This window comes from Schistocerca cancellata, chromosome 5 (genome assembly GCF_023864275.1).
Source record: "Schistocerca cancellata isolate TAMUIC-IGC-003103 chromosome 5, iqSchCanc2.1, whole genome shotgun sequence".
Classification (NCBI taxonomy): Eukaryota; Metazoa; Arthropoda; class Insecta; order Orthoptera; family Acrididae; genus Schistocerca; species Schistocerca cancellata.
The window spans coordinates 383,733,497-383,749,419 of record NC_064630.1 but is presented as its reverse complement, the minus strand read 5'-3'; the positions used below and the strand labels follow the sequence as shown (position 1 = coordinate 383,749,419).

The following is a 15,923-nucleotide window of genomic DNA, read 5'->3' as shown; positions in this document are numbered from 1 at the left end:
CTCCCAAGAATTCCAACACAATCAGGAGGTACACTAAGCAAGGGAGGTGATGAGTATACAAGGACACTGCACAAGAGGTTGGACATGCTCCTCAAAACCTACTTTCCTCAGTGCACTCTGACAGAGAGATTCAGTCCTTGTGATGTACTTCTTATAGGTAACCAATGTGACAACTGGGAATTTGTCGAAGTGTTAACTTCAAGCATATCCAGTGATTGGTGGGATCATTTCAACTGTTCAAGTCACCTGATCCAGATGGCATTTTTCTGGCTCTACTTCAAAAATCAGAAGGGAGGTAAATCAGACTTCTATGCAGACTGCATAAAGCCAATCTAGCAGCAGGAGTCATTCTAATGCTTGGAGGAGAGTGAAGGTTGTTTTCATGCCAGATGGCATTTTTCTGGCTTTACTTCAAAAAGCAGAAGGAAAATAAATTAGATTCTTATGCAGACTGCATAGAGCCAGCGTAGCAGTGTGAATCATTCTAATGATTGGAGGACAGTGAAGGTTGTTGTTAGGCCAAAAGTGATTATCACCTGTCTGGACCACGGTACATCGGCTGGACGAAATGTAAACTGCATGGACCTGACCCACAACGTGTCAGTCAGGCCGAATGTAAACATCATGGGCCTGGCTTATGGTACAACGATTGCAACTTGTGATGCCCCCACCACATACAGCACAGGCCAGGCTCATGATAGATTCTTATTATCTCTCTGTATCACATTCAGTTACATTTTATACTTGGTCACATTCACACACTGTTCTTATGTATCAGGGTTGTATCCCCACAAAATGTTTTCAAAATGTAATTTTTGTGAAGAGAACAGTGAGGTTATGTTAATACTTCTGCTACCAACTCTAACTGTAGTGACATTATATGTCCTGTATGACAAAAACGCAGGCGATTAATTATTGAGGATGACTACCAGAGCCTCGGATTTGGAAAGAAATAGAAAACCAGTCCAAAAATCTGGAACTACACAATGATTCCTGGTATGAAAGAGGCAATCTTACATCATGTAAGAGTAAATAAAAGAGTAAATAAAAGAGAACTAAATATATTTAATATAATATCTGATAATATGTTTTGTGAGAATATTGTAGCCAAGACTAACTGGTGTGTAGAACAGACCCGATCCAATCCAATCAATATACGAAGAATCAACAACAACTGTTTTCCTGTGGATTGTAATGAAATTAAAAAATATTTTGCATTGTCCATAATAATGGCACAGGTATAAAAACCAAGAATTCAACAGAACTGGTCTAAGAAGATTGTTATAGAGACACCCTTATTTAGAAAAACAATGCCTCTAAAAAGATACCTTCAGATTGAAAGATGTTTGCACTTTGCAAATAATGATATGGTTGCCAATGTAGACAAACTGAGTGAATTAAGAACTGTGACCAAGTATTTGAATCAAAAATTTAAAGAAGTGTATACTGTGAAACAGGACATTACTATCGATGAATTGCTCCTGAAATTTAAGGGACAGATATCTCACAAACAATTCAATCCATAAAAAAGGGACAAGTTGGTATGAAATGTCACAAATTATGCAAGTCACATTAAGGTTATTGCTATGACTTCAAAATATACGCTGGTCATGATAAGCTAAATTGTGATAATAAGGCCTCCGAAAGTTTTGTCAAAGAGCTATCGTAGTCAGTGTTACACATATGTTATACACAGATAATTGGTACTCTTCATCAAAATTATTTATGTCATTATCATAAAATTATAAAACAAATGTCACTGATACACACGACTAGAAAGAATACACCAAAAGATTTCTGTAAAGAAGAATTAAACAAGAGGGCAATACAGAATGAGGAGCTACAATCCTATTCTCTTGGTAAAATGGAAAGATAAGCAAGACATTCATATTACGACCACAAAACAGTTGAAACGATTACACAAGGTGTAAAAGATTGGTCTTTGAAACCGAGTTGTGTTACTGAGAACAAGGAAATGGTCGGAATTGATTGGTATGACCAAATACTAGCATGCTTCCCAATCATCCTGTTTCAATATGTACATCCTCGACCTCAGACAGACAGTGGGGCTACATCTGGTTAGCCTATGAGAGATAATGATTACACCATCAGCAATATGTCTGTATCTATACATATGGCCAATGGTACTACTGCTACTTCTGATACTTAGATCCTCTTTCTTACACTATTTCTGCACACTGTTCAGAGTGCATTTTGCCATGGTACTTGCAAATTTGCCAAGTGTTACTATGACTAAATTGTCTGTGTATCCTTGGCAAAGTAGCCTCCAGCGTTTAGCTCTTTAATGAGTTCATTCACCACTAAATTCCTAAGTAGAGGGATCAAAACCCCACCTTGTGAACTCCCTCTGATGGTATTGATCACCATTCTCACATCCAACAAGGTGGCTTCTACCTTTTGTCTACTCAGCACTGTCTTAATCCACCTAAATACTGTGGTATTAATACCATGATCTGCTGCAGCTCTAACCATGGATTCAAAGGTCGTATTGGTCAAAGTCCCCTCAATATCCAAAAAGAAACAGAGAGCAGTTTGCTGACAGTGTAGAGATTTTTCTACCTTTCCATTTGCACAATTTACCCATTTCATACTTCATTGGTTCTCATGTAGAGAAACTTCAGTTAACCTCCTTTCCTTAACATACACATTAACCAGTTTTTCTAATGTCTTTAATCCCTTAACCCATGATTTAAGTTCCAACAGACTGGACCCAAAATGTAAACACAATTGCCTCACCTTCAAGCCATTCCATCGTTGGACAAATCAGCCTGACATTGTACCAATCGCGCATGACTTATAGAATATAAATACATGTGTATGATCCAACTGGTATAATTTTGTGAAATATTTGATAAGAAATTGCAACCTCACGTAGTAATTAAGTTAAAATACCACAAAAGATTTTTTTATCTATTAGCTGACCAGCCATAGTCCAACTATCTATCTGAGGCTGAGGATGGAGGTACAAAAACATGATCTAAGGGACAGTCCCAAGAAATCTGTTGTTGTACCATTCGCAAGGAAGCATATCCAGGTCTCAGACTGGAAACTTAAGCTGTTTGACAAAATTTTAGCCACAGAGGAGGGTGAAGAAGTAACTATGATTAACCCTGGATGTGAAACTAATTTGGACCCCTAGCATAAAGAATATAAGCTCCAAGGCAAAAGACGCTCTTACGTGCTTTAGAACGGCTTGTGGAAAAAACTGTGATGTAAATCCTAGGAGCAAGTACAGTTTGTACACAAATTGAACAGAGGGTGGCCGCTAAGGAGTGCCAGGAAGTGTAGAGACTGGAGTGCCTCGGCATAACAGGTAGAATTAGCACAACACCCATTGTGGAAACCTTGCTTAACGTACCCCCAATACATCTTTGTGTTACAACTGAGGCAGCAGTAGGAGCATACAGGTTAAAAACTGAAAGTATTTATCATATCCAGAATCCCACACTAAGATAATGCATATGGTGAATATAGGAATAGTCAGTGAAATGTCATCTGATTCAATAAACCTTCCGACAAAACAATTGGAGTAGGGAGCAGTGGAAGAATGAATCATGACACCGTTCAGGTTACAGTTTGTTTTATTGATGGTGCTGGGGCATACAGGGATGGCCTACACTAGAGTGTGCAGTTCTTCTAGGGAAGCTGGCTATGGTAATCCAAATGGAGATATTATCTATCATAGTGTGTGCAGAGGAAAATTTACAAGCTGTACAGATCATAGCATCTACATAAATATAGACAGCCAAACAGCTCTGAATCTCTGTCATCCACTGCAATGAGATGAAAGACAATCACAGAATGCCATGAATCCCTTGTAAGGCTAGGGGAAAACACCAGAGTTAACCTGTTGTTGCTGGTCCTTGGTCACTCAGTTATTGCTGGTAGTGAAGAAGCCGATAGGTTAGCCAGGATATGGGCAAGAGCCTCTATGTATTGGATCAAAAGGGAGCACACACAGAACTCTGGATTAAGAGCAAAGAACAAAACTGGCAAACTAATGATGCTGAAATGATGTTTAAAGAGAAGCTCTTCAATCCTGGGCTTGAACGAGAGATGGAATAAACTCACAGCAAGTTTAATGACTCATCAATGGAACTTCAAGAAACATTTGTACATGATGAGAATAGAGAAAAAAGCCCTTAAGTGTAGACCATGTGATGTAGGGGATGAAACTGCACCACAGTCTTCCAGTGTGAAGCACTGGCCAACAATAAATAAATATTTGTATCACTAATTCCTAAAAAGAGTGTGTCTAATGAAGGCCTAGTAAAAGTACTCCTACTAGTCTTCAAGGGCACTGGCTGGATCTCCTAGAATGACAGAAAGAGATAACTTAGTTCTGGCAAGGGCAACAGGGTGCTAAGACCACTTGTTGTTTTGTCTTCCTGATTAAATCAAATCAACCAGTGAACAGAAGGGGCAAGCTGCCTAACACACAATTCAGTTTGAGGTTTGATAAAATGCAAAATAGATAAGCTACACAAACTGGGCTAAAACCCAAAACTGACAGCAGTGAAATTTTTGAGCTTAGTCTATGTATATACTACAATGGAAGGCTACTGGAAAATGGAAATTGTGTATTCATCATAGTAGACAAGAAACTGGTATTCACTGACACAAAGATTGAAGCTGCATGTGAGACTGTTTGGCCAATACTCAGTACCAAGGGTAGGCATGAAAGTATAATTGGCTCCTCCTATCGACCACCAGACTCCTCCCCAGATACAACTGAGAACTTGAGAAAATCCCTGATCTTGCAAATACATATATTCTCCAACTATAGTTGATGGAAGAGGTGTTAAATCATTCAACAATCAACTGGGAAAATACTACAAGGTGTACAACTTTGCTTGTGCTGTTTTCTCCCTAACATTCGAGGCTTTAATGAAACAAATTGGTTACACATGTATCATTCAAAGTATTTTCCAGAGCATCCCAATACTTTCTCCCATCTTTTGGGCAGTGTACGGATACTGTGTCAATAAAATTTTTCATCTTTTGAAGCGATCCAAGAATTGATCCAATTTGTGACTTCTTCATGAGATCAGAAGTGTTGGTCAGCCAGGCCATGCACCACTGATCTAAACAGGTGATAGTCAGAGGAAGCAATGTCTGGAGAATGTGGCGGGTGTGGTAGGGCTTCCCATTTTAACTTTTCCAAGTACTTTTTGACCTCTTTTGCAACCTGGGGTTGAGCGTTATCGTGCTGCAAAATCACTTTATCATGCCTCTCGCTGTATTGTGGCTGTTTGTCTCTTAATGCTCTGCTCAAACGCATTAATTGTGTTCAATAACGAGCACCTGTGATTATGTCACTTGGTTTTAACACCTCATAGTACACCACACCGAGCTGGTCCCACCAAATGCAGAGCATGATCTTGGAGCTGTGAATATTCGGTTTGGCCATTGACGTGGAAGCATGGCCGGGATATCTCCGTGGTTTTTTGCGTTTAGGGTTATCGTGATGAACCCATTTTTAGTCCCCGGTCACAATGTGATGCAGATATCCCTTATGCTTTTGCCTCTGAAGCAACTGTTAACAAACACACAAACGACATTCAACGTCTCTTGGTTTCAGCTCACACAGGACCCAAGTTCCTTCTTTCTGAATCATGCACATAGCCTTGAGATATTTTGAAATGGCTTGCTGTGTCACTCCCACTAATCGAGCCAATTCTTCTTGAGTTTCACGCGAGTCTTCACTCAGCAACATCTCCAATTCTGCACCTTCGAAAACATTCTCTTTTCCACCACTATGCCGGTCTACGATGTTAAAATCACTGTTCTTGAGCATTGAAACCACTTACGACACTTTATTCCACTAATAGCGTCCTTACCATACGTACTTGAGAGCATTCGATGAGACTCAGCCGCCGTTTTCTTCTTATTGAAACAAAACAGTAACATCTCCCGCAAATGACGAGAATTAAGCTCGTAAACTGACATTTTCAATCAAGAACAACTTTATGATGCAGACACAAATCGACTAATGTTTGAATGAGGTTATGTTGACCTAGGTCCAAGCTAACTGCCTGACGTCTGTGATCTGTTTCTTTCAACTGCTCCTTACCGTTGTCACCACCTATCGGCAAACAGCGGAAGCAAAGCTGTACACCATGTAATATCAAACAATTTCTCTGAAAACTGCTTGGATCAAACAGCTTGGACATTTATGCAAATATATCTCATCTAATGGCAACAAATATACCTGATCTCTCTGAGGATGTCTATACTCACACTGATATCAGTGGGTATGAAGCAACTGTTGTAACAATTACTACTAAAAATATAATGGGCAACTGAAATAAGCAGGGAGATTAAGGGGTTCTGTAAAACAGATACACTGATGTAGATGGACAAAAAATCAGTCATGCTGTATCTCACGGAGGAATTTAGACATTTAGTTCTTGGCAGGAGCAGGTATAGGAACTGAGGCCCAAATTGACCATGCACTGTGTAGATATGTACCAAGTAGAACGATTCATGGTGGGAGGGACGCTCCATGGCATATGGTTTCTGTAAATAAACTTCTAAAGAAACAGGAAGTACTGCATAATAGGGGTAAAATAAAGCGTAAGTCTATAGAGCAAGAGAGGAGATGAATCAAACGAATTTGGCTATCACAAGATTTCTTGGTCATATGTAATGGCTGTCAGTGGCAGCAAAATTTATGTCCAGACATTATGGGTGACAGAGAAACTGGAAATTACGGTATAAAAGCCAAAGCAAAAACTTTCAGCTCCATTTTAAAATTTCCTTTGCTATCGGGCTGGGCTAGCACTTGGATGGGTGACTATCCGGTCTGCCAAGTGCTGTTGGCACGCAGGGTACACTCAGTTCTTGTGAGGCAAACTGAGGAGCTATTTGATTGAGAAGTATTGGCTCTGGTCTCGGAAACTGACATACAGCCGGGAAAGCAGTGTGCTGACCACATGCCCCTCCATATCCGCATCCAGTGATGATGTCTATGAGCTGAGGATGACAATGCAGCCAATCAGTGCCTTGGGCCTTCATGTCCTGTTCAGGGTAGAGTTTAGTTTAATTAATTAGTTAGTTAACGAAGATACAGAAGTACTGTCCCAGTTTACCTCTTCCACTATTGCCAAGATTTATGGCTCTGATGATGAGAAACAACTAAAACCATAAAAAAACATAACAATGTGCCAGGGCACAATGAAATCCTTGTCAGATTCTATACAGAATTTGCAGCCAATCTAGCTGCCATTTTAATCATAATATATCATTGATGTCCTGAATGAAAACATGTGTCCAGTGATTAGAAGGAAACATGTCACACCTGTCTACAAGAAAGATAAAGTAAGTAATTGTTAAAGCTATTGTCCAATCTCTCCAGTGCTCCAATGTCCACCTGTTGTGGAATTGTACAGCATAGTCTGACTTCAAATAATCAGGGTCTCAAACAGAATAATGTCTTCAATGCCAACCAGCATGGACTTAAAAGACATTGCTCTTACAAATCTCAGCTTGTACATTTCTCACAGGAGATCTTTCAACCGTGGATCAAAGAAATCAGTTAAGTGTAGTATTTCTTTGTTTTCAAAAATAATTTGACTGGGTGCCAGATAAATAAAACAAAAGTATGATCATATAGGGTACAAAATAAAATTTGTGACTGGACTGAAGATTTCTTGACAGATGGGACACAGTATATTATCTTGGATGGACAGTCACCAATATATATAAAAATACTTTCAGGAATACTGCAGTGAAGTGTGTGAGACACTTGCTGTTCATGGTGTGTGTTAACGACCAGACACACACCACTAACATTACCCCAGACTTTTTGCAGGTAATGGAGTTACCTAGAAATAAGCTGCACAAATATCTAGTCAGATATCAAATTGAGCATCACCACTACCGTCACCTTCTACAGTCTCTTGTCCCTGGTTGGGTTCCTTTGGAACGCATACCTTTCCTTCTTTTCCTGTCCTCCCGCTATGTTTCCAACTCCACTCTGTCCCAGTCTTCTCCACAGATTCCTCCACTCCAAAGATCCTTTTGACTCTCAGTCATCCACTACGTCTCTTGCTTCCTGTTGTCTTTTCATAACCCTGTCTATGTATTCTGCCAACTCCCTTTCTCTTAATATGCCCCTACAACCTTAGTCTTTTCCTTTCTACAGTCTTTTGCATGGTCTTCTATTTAACAGTTTCTCTCCCTATCTCATTTCTCAACCTATCCATTCTAATAAGTCTTATTCTGCTGCTTTGAAATTTATCTCTCAAGCCTGTATCTTATACTTATTCCCCTGCCTTTTCCTCAGTATCAACATTTCTGATGCTTATGCATTTATTGCCCTTATTGCCCCCCCTCCCAAATGAACAATGGACCTTGCTGTTGCTGGAGACGCTCGCATACCTCATCCACACAGATAGCTTTACCGTAGGTGCAACCACAACGGAGGGGTGTCTGTTGAGAGGCAAGACAAATGTGTGGTTCCTGAAGAGGGGCAGCAGCCTTTCCAGCAGTTGCAGGGGCAACAGTCTGGATGATTGACTGATCTGGCCCTGTAACATTAACAAAAATGGACTTGCTGTGCTGGTACTGTGAAAGGCTGAAAGCAAGGAGAAACTACAGCCGTAATTTTTCCCAAGGGCATGCAGCATTACTGTATGGTTAAATGATGATGGTGTCCTTCTGGGTAAAATAGTCCCCCCACTCGGATCTCCGGGCGGGGACTACTCAGGATAATGCCGATAGCAGCAGAAAGAAAACTGGCATTCTACGGATTGGAGCGTGGAATGTCAGATCCCTTAATCGGGCAGGTAGGTTAGAAAATTTAAAAAGGGAAATGGATAGGTTAAAGTTAGAAATAGTGGGAATTAGTTAAGTTCAGAGGCAGGACGAACAAGACTTCTGGTCAGGAGAATACAGGGTTACAAATAAAAAAAATAAATAACGGTAATGCAGGAGTGGATTCAATAATGAATAAAAAAAACAGGAACACAGATAAGCTACTATGAACAGCATAGCGAATGCATTACTGTAGTGAAGACAGGCATGAAGCCCAGGCCTACCACAGTAATACAAGTTTATATACAAACTAGCTCAGCAGCTGAAGAGACTGAGGAAATGTCTGCTGCAGTAAAAGAAATTATTTAGATTGTTAAGGGAGACGAAAATTTTGTAGTGCAATTGCAGCAAAAGGAAGAGAAGGAAATGCAGTAAGTGAATATGGACTGGGGGTAAGGAATGAAATGGGGAGCCGCTTGGCAGAATTTTGCACAGAGCATAACTAAATCACAGTTAACACTTAGTTTAAGAATTATGAAAGAAGGTTGTATAAACGAAATAGGCCTGGAGACACTCAAAGGTTTCAGACAGATTATATAATGGTACAACAGAGATTTATGAACCAGGTTTCAAATTGTAAGACATTACCAGGGGCAGATGTGGTCTCTGACCACAATTTATTGCTAATAAACTGTAGTTTAAAACTGACGAAACTGCAAAAAGGTGGGAATTTAAGGAGATGGGATCTGGATAAACTGAAAGCACCAAAGGTTGTAGAGAGTTTCAGAGAGAGCATTAGGGAACGATCAACAAGAAAGAGGGAAAGAAACACCGTAGATGAAGAAGGGGTAGCTTTGAGAGATAAAATAGTGAAGCCAGCAGAAGATCAAGTAGGTAAAAAGACGAGGGCTAGTAGAAATCCTTGGGTAACAGAAGAGATACTGAATTTAATTGATGAAAGAAGAAAATACAAAACTGCACCAAATGAAGCAGGTGAAAAGGCATACAAAGTCTCAAAAGCGAGATATACAGGAAGTGCAAAATGGCCTAGCAGGGATGGCTAGAAGACAAATGTAAGGATGTAGAGGCATATATCACTAAGGGTAAAATAAATAATGCCTACAGGAAAATTAGAGAGACCTTTGGCGAAAAGAGAATCACTTGCATGAATATCAAGAGCTCAGATGGAAACCGAGTTCTAAGCAAAGAAGGGAAAGGTTGGTTGGTTGGTTGGTTTGGGGAAGGAGACCAGACAGCGTGGTCATCGGTCTCATCGGATTAGGGAAGGAGTGGGAAGGAAGTCGGCCGTGCCCTTTCAGAGGAACCATCCCGGCATTTGCCTGGAGCGATTTAGGGAAATCACGGAAAACCTAAATCAGGATGGCCGGACGCGGGATTGAACCGTCGTCCTCCCGAATGCGAGTCCAGTGTCTAACCACTGCGCCACCCCGCTCGGTAGAAGGGAAAGCAGAAAGGTGGAAGGAGTACATAGAGGTCTATACAAGGGCGATGTTCTTGAGGACAGTATTACAGAAATGGAAGAGGATGTAGATGAAGATGAAATAGGAGATATTCCAGAGGTAAAATAGTGCCCCATTCGGATCTCCGGGCAGGGACTACTCAGGAGGACGTTGTTATCAGGAGAAAGAAAACTGACGCTCTACAGATCAGAGCGTGGAATGTCAGATACATTATTCGGGCAGGTAGGTTAGAAAATTTAAAAAAGGAAATGGTTAGATTAAAGTTAGATATAGTGGGAATTAGTGCAGTTAGGTGCCAGGAGAAACAGGACTTCTGGTCCGGTGGATACAGGGTTATAAACACAAAATCAAATAGGGGTAATGCAGGAGTAGGTTTAATAATGAATAGGAAAATAGGAATGCAGGTAAACTACTACAAACAGCATAGTGTACACATTATTGTGGCCAAGATAGATACGAAGTCCACGCCTACCACAGTAGTTCAAGTTTATATGCCAACTACCTCTGCAGATGATGAAGAGATTGATGAAATGTATGATGAGATAAAAGAAATTATTCAGATAGTGAAGGGAGACAAAAATTTAATAGTCATGAGTGACTGGAACTCGATACTAGGAAAAGGATGAGAAGGAAACGTAGTAGGTGAATATGGAATGGGAGTAAAGAAAGAAAGAGGAAGTCGCCTGGTAGAATTTTGCACAGAGCCTAACTTAATCATAGCTAACACATGGCTCAAGAATCATGAAAGAAGGTTGTATATGTGGAAGGAGCCTGGAGATACTGGAAGGTCTCAGATAGATTATATAATGGTAAGACAGAGATTCAGGAACCCGATTTTAAGTTGTAAGACATTTCCAGGGGCAGATGTGGACTCTGACCACAATCTATTGGTTATGAACTGTCGATTAAAACTGAAGAGACTGCAAAGAGGTGGGAATTTGAGGAGATCGGACCTGGATACACTGAAAGAACCAAAGGTTGTACAGAGTTTCAGAGAGAGCATTAGGGAACGACTGACAAGAATGGGGGAAAGAAATACAGTAGTAGAAAAACGGGGAGCTTTGAGAGATGAAATAGTGAAGGCAGCAGAGGATCAAGTAGGTAAAAAGAGGAGGGCTAATAGAAATCCTTGGGTAACAGAAGAGATACTGAATTTAATTGATGAAAGGAAAAAATACAAAAATGCAGTAAATGAAGCAGGCAAAAAGGAATACAAACGTCTCAAAAATGAGATCGACAGGAAGTGCAAAATGGCTAAGCAGGGATGGTCAGAGGACAAATGTAAGGATGTAGAGGCACATATCACTAAGGGTAAGATAGATAATGCCTACAGGAAAATTAGAGAGACCTTTGGCGAAAAGAGAACCACTTGCATGAATATCAAGAGCTCAGATGGAAACCGAGTTCTAAGCAAAAAAGGGAAAGCAGAAAGGTGGAAAGAGTATATAGAGGTCTATGCAAGGGCAATATACTGGATGGCAATATTATAGAAACGGAAGAGGACGTAGATGAGGATGAAATGGGAGATATGACACTGCGTGATGAATTTGACAGAGCACTGAAGACCTAAGTTGAAACAAGGCCTCAGGAGTAGACAACATTTCATTAGAACTACTGATAGCCTTGGGGCAGCCAGTCAAGACAAAACTCTACTATCTGGTGAGCAAGATGTATGAGACAGGTGAAATACCCTCAGACTTCAAGAAGAATATAATAATTCCAATCACAGAGAAAACAGGTTTTGACAGCTGTGAAAATTACCAAACTATGAGTTTAATAAGCCACAGCTGCAAAATAGACTGGCAATGGCAAGGAAAGCATTTCTGAATAAGAGAAATATGTTAACTATAGATTTAAGAGTCAGGAAGTCTTTTCTGAAAGTATCTGCATGGAGTGTAGCTGTGTATGGAAGTGAAATATTGACGATAAACAGTTTAGACAAGAAGAGAATCGAAGCTCTTGAAACGGGGTGCTATAGAAGAATGCTGAACATTAGATGGGAAGATCACGTTAACTAATGAGAAGGTACTGAATAGAATTGGGAAGAAGAGGAATTTGTGGCACAACTTGACTAGAAGATGGGATCAGTTGGCGGGACACATTCTGAGGCATCAAGGGATCACCAATTGAGTACTGAAGGGATGCGCAGACGGCAAAAATTGTAGAGGGAGTTCAAGATGCGAATACACTAACCAGATTCAGAGGGATGTAGACTGCAGTAGTTATACAGGGATGAAGAGGCTTGCACAGCTTAGAGTAGCTTGGAGAGCTGCATCAAACCAGCGTCTGGACTGAAGACCACAACAACATCAACACACTTGTATTGGAGAAAAATATGCTCAATATGACAACAATTTGCTTTTTGACTATAATACTTGCCTCATACCAGGCTTCTCATACTCTGAAGTAATCCATGGGCTTGCCATCCCTTTTTACCAACCTCCTTATCACTCCGCCAACTATCTTCTCTTATGCTCCCCACATACTTAAAACTTCCAACTTTCCTTGGTACTTGAAATGTAAATCTGTGCACTACTTCCCACTTTCCTTGGTACTTGCAATGTAAAACTGTGCACTTCGCAAAATGCAGAACAGTAGTAGTAGAATTTCTTATGACTACAGTATCAGTCACCATTGGAATCAGTCAATTCATATAAAACAACAGTATGACATGGAATGGAATAATCACAGAGCCTCAGACATAGGTAAGACAGGTGGCAAATTCAATCCATTTGAAAGGTATTGGGAAAATGCTGTCTACAATGGAGATTGCTTACAAATCGCTCATGTGTGCCACCTTAGAGTACTGCGCAAGTTTGTGGAACCCACTCAAGGACTATCAGGGGATACTGAATGTGTACAAAGAATGGTGGAACAAATGGTCACAGCTTTGTTTGACTCATAGAAAAGCTTTATGGAAATGCTGAAAAAATACGAATCGGCAGATGTTTGAAGACAGACACTAATTATCGTTTGAAAGCCTATGTACACAGTTCCAAGAACCAGTATTAAGTGATTAATCTAGATATACTCTTCAGCCATCTATGAAATGTTCCTGTAGGAACCACCAAGACAAGATTAGGCTGACTAAAGATGCACAGAGGCCCTTAAGCAGTCATTCTTCTCATGTTCCATTTGTGACTGGACTAGGAATAAACCTCAGTACAGAGCTCAGTAAGCCGCCTAATATACTTCACTATGGTTTGCATGAAATGTATATAGGGCTAGAGTAGATGAACATGGTGACAATTATTAAGGACCATAAAAATGATTTACTTAACACGAAAACCAGGGAAGACAAAGTGGTAGTGGTGGTGGTGGTTGTAGTAAACAATTAACTTGGCACGTTAAGCAGGAAAAGAAAGCAAAAACTTTTCAATCATGTATATATTACATGTAAAACGTAATGCTGATGACAAAGAACTTAGTACCCAGATACATAAAAATAAAACAATTACCAAATGATACAAAGAAATAAAAAATGGCATCAAACCTCTTTAAAAAAACTGCCAAACAATAAAGAAGCAAATGATTTTCAGTCTATTCCAATATAAAGTAATCTTTAATAAGAGTATTCCATATATATCCAGTGCTTACCACACTTAGCTACTGTAACCACTTTTGGCCATGTAAAAATATCTAGATGTTAGCTAAACAGGCAACTACATTTAAACATAATTTTGGTGGTAATGGAGATAGTTAACCAACTATCAAACTAATGTAAATTAAAATGAATTACTGGCACGAAACAAGATTACAGGTGATACCCATTTTCAAACATTTTGTGGTGGATTGGCGATGGCATACTTTACACAGATGAATAAAAATGTAATGGAAATAACAGAAGAAAGGTCCCCAAGATGTGACGAATGGGAGTTGCTACAGCTTTGTGTACAGAAACACTTCTAGGGGTAGTGTCTCCCGAGGAAATGGGTCTAAAATAATAAGGGTTTTAATTTCGTTGGTGACAGAAAACAATACTTACTTTGCTGTTTTCCACTCTGCGTGCGTGATAATATTTTTTAATAATTCAACAGTGGCTGTGGCTATGGTATATGAATCACGCATTTTTCTGAAACAAATATTTATTTACTCCACATATGTCAACTCTTAGTTCTTTCATGTTGATAATTCTCATACTGCGTACCTACCCTTGTTTGATGTCACTCACAAATCTGTCAATCAACTGATAATGCCCGTTAGTATCTCGCATTTTCTCTTATGAATCTTGCTCGTACCAATATTTATTTATGTAGTCTACTATCCTCCCACGCGTCACAGTTTTTCTCTCAAAGCACACCTCTGTGATCACCTCATTCCTTACAAGTTGTATCTCTGGCCTCACCGCCTGCGCAGCGCTTTCGGCGCAAGAACTGTTTTAAAAGAGTAGGATAGGAGCGTAGGTCGGAGAACAGAATGAATTAGTTCAACATGAAGAAAATTTCTTCAGTCGGAAAGCTATTCAGTTTGGAAAAATGAGTAAGTTTTCGTATATGAATGTTCACAGTATAGCCATCATGGGGCAGTGCATTTTGAAATTCCTCCTTTTTGTATGATTGGAAAATAAACTCTTTTTGTTCTTTCAGTCCGAAAAAAAAGGTTGCGAAATGCACTAATCCGTTAGTGTGCACCTAGAGATCACTAGCGTGAACACATATTCCGAACAGTAACTAGCGGATAGAAGGGAGGACAAGCTGTCATTACCGATTTGCGTTTCTAACACATTTCCAGAACGTTGATTATTATCGGTCAAAGTTTTCTAAACGCGTCCGCGGAATAGCAATGGAAATTGATGCTTTGATGATGTAGGAATTAAGTACGATATTGCAATTTCAGGTGAAAACTATTGGGTTCATCTTCGTTTTAAGGGTTACGTTATTGCCTCACAACCAAATTGTTTTTGTAAAATTATTGTTTTTAAATATTTACAAAATATTATACCGTTTTGTGTGTGAAAAGCGAACACACAAAAATTAGACTATTGTTGTGTTTTCAGGCATTGAGGAAAGCAACAGAGACGTACATAAATCTTTTAACAATGCAATCGATGAAAAATGTTTAAGTCTCTACAGTACCAATACGAAAGGCATAACATTTTTTTAAAATATCTTTAACTTTACAGACGCCATCTGGCTGGTGTGAAAAACAATCACAGCGAAAATATCTACACATACTTTCGTCTATAAGGGTGGACGTTGCAGAGCACGACGAAGCGCTACACGCTTACTAGGAAGAAACTTCGCTGTGGCAACTCTGTTGCGTTGCTGCTTCATTCTGGGGAAGGATGAGTAATGTTCATTTCTATAGTCGGAAGAAATTTAAAACGAATCCATCAGCAGAGATTTACAACGATTATAATGAAATAAGGCGCGTGAGAAGAGTAAAAAAGGCGAGCTGTAAAACTTTATTTCTGGATGCTCTAGATCATTAAAGAGTTGTTAGGTAAGTCGAAACTGTAGCTGATAGTGTTGTTTGGTCTATGTGTTAAGCGAAGTGACGAGACCGTGAATGCGCAAGAGCGATTTAAGTTCCAGTTGGGTCACACTAAAAAGAGATCGTCTGATTTCCTTGTAACTGGCTCTCGATTAGTATTCCACTCAGTCTATTATTTGGATTTCATCGAAGACAAGAAAATGTCTCCTATCACTCCTGAACACCTGCATC

The 15,923-nt window shown here is 39.7% G+C and overlaps 1 protein-coding gene across 1 annotated transcript in view; it reads right to left on the bottom strand.

The window, feature by feature from the left end:
• LOC126188986 (translation initiation factor eIF-2B subunit beta) overlaps positions 1 to 14,743 on the bottom strand; it is a 73,973-nt gene extending 59,230 nt beyond the window's left edge. Inside the window, exons 1-2 of the mRNA XM_049930778.1 lie at positions 14,411 to 14,743; positions 14,245 to 14,331 (exon numbers count right to left, since the gene is read on the bottom strand). Of these exons, the coding sequence (XP_049786735.1) occupies positions 14,245 to 14,331; positions 14,411 to 14,472 (149 nt within the window). The 5' untranslated portion in view covers positions 14,473 to 14,743. The remainder of the gene's footprint in view (positions 1 to 14,244; positions 14,332 to 14,410) is intronic.
• Positions 14,744 to 15,923: the final 1,180 nt, after the last annotated feature.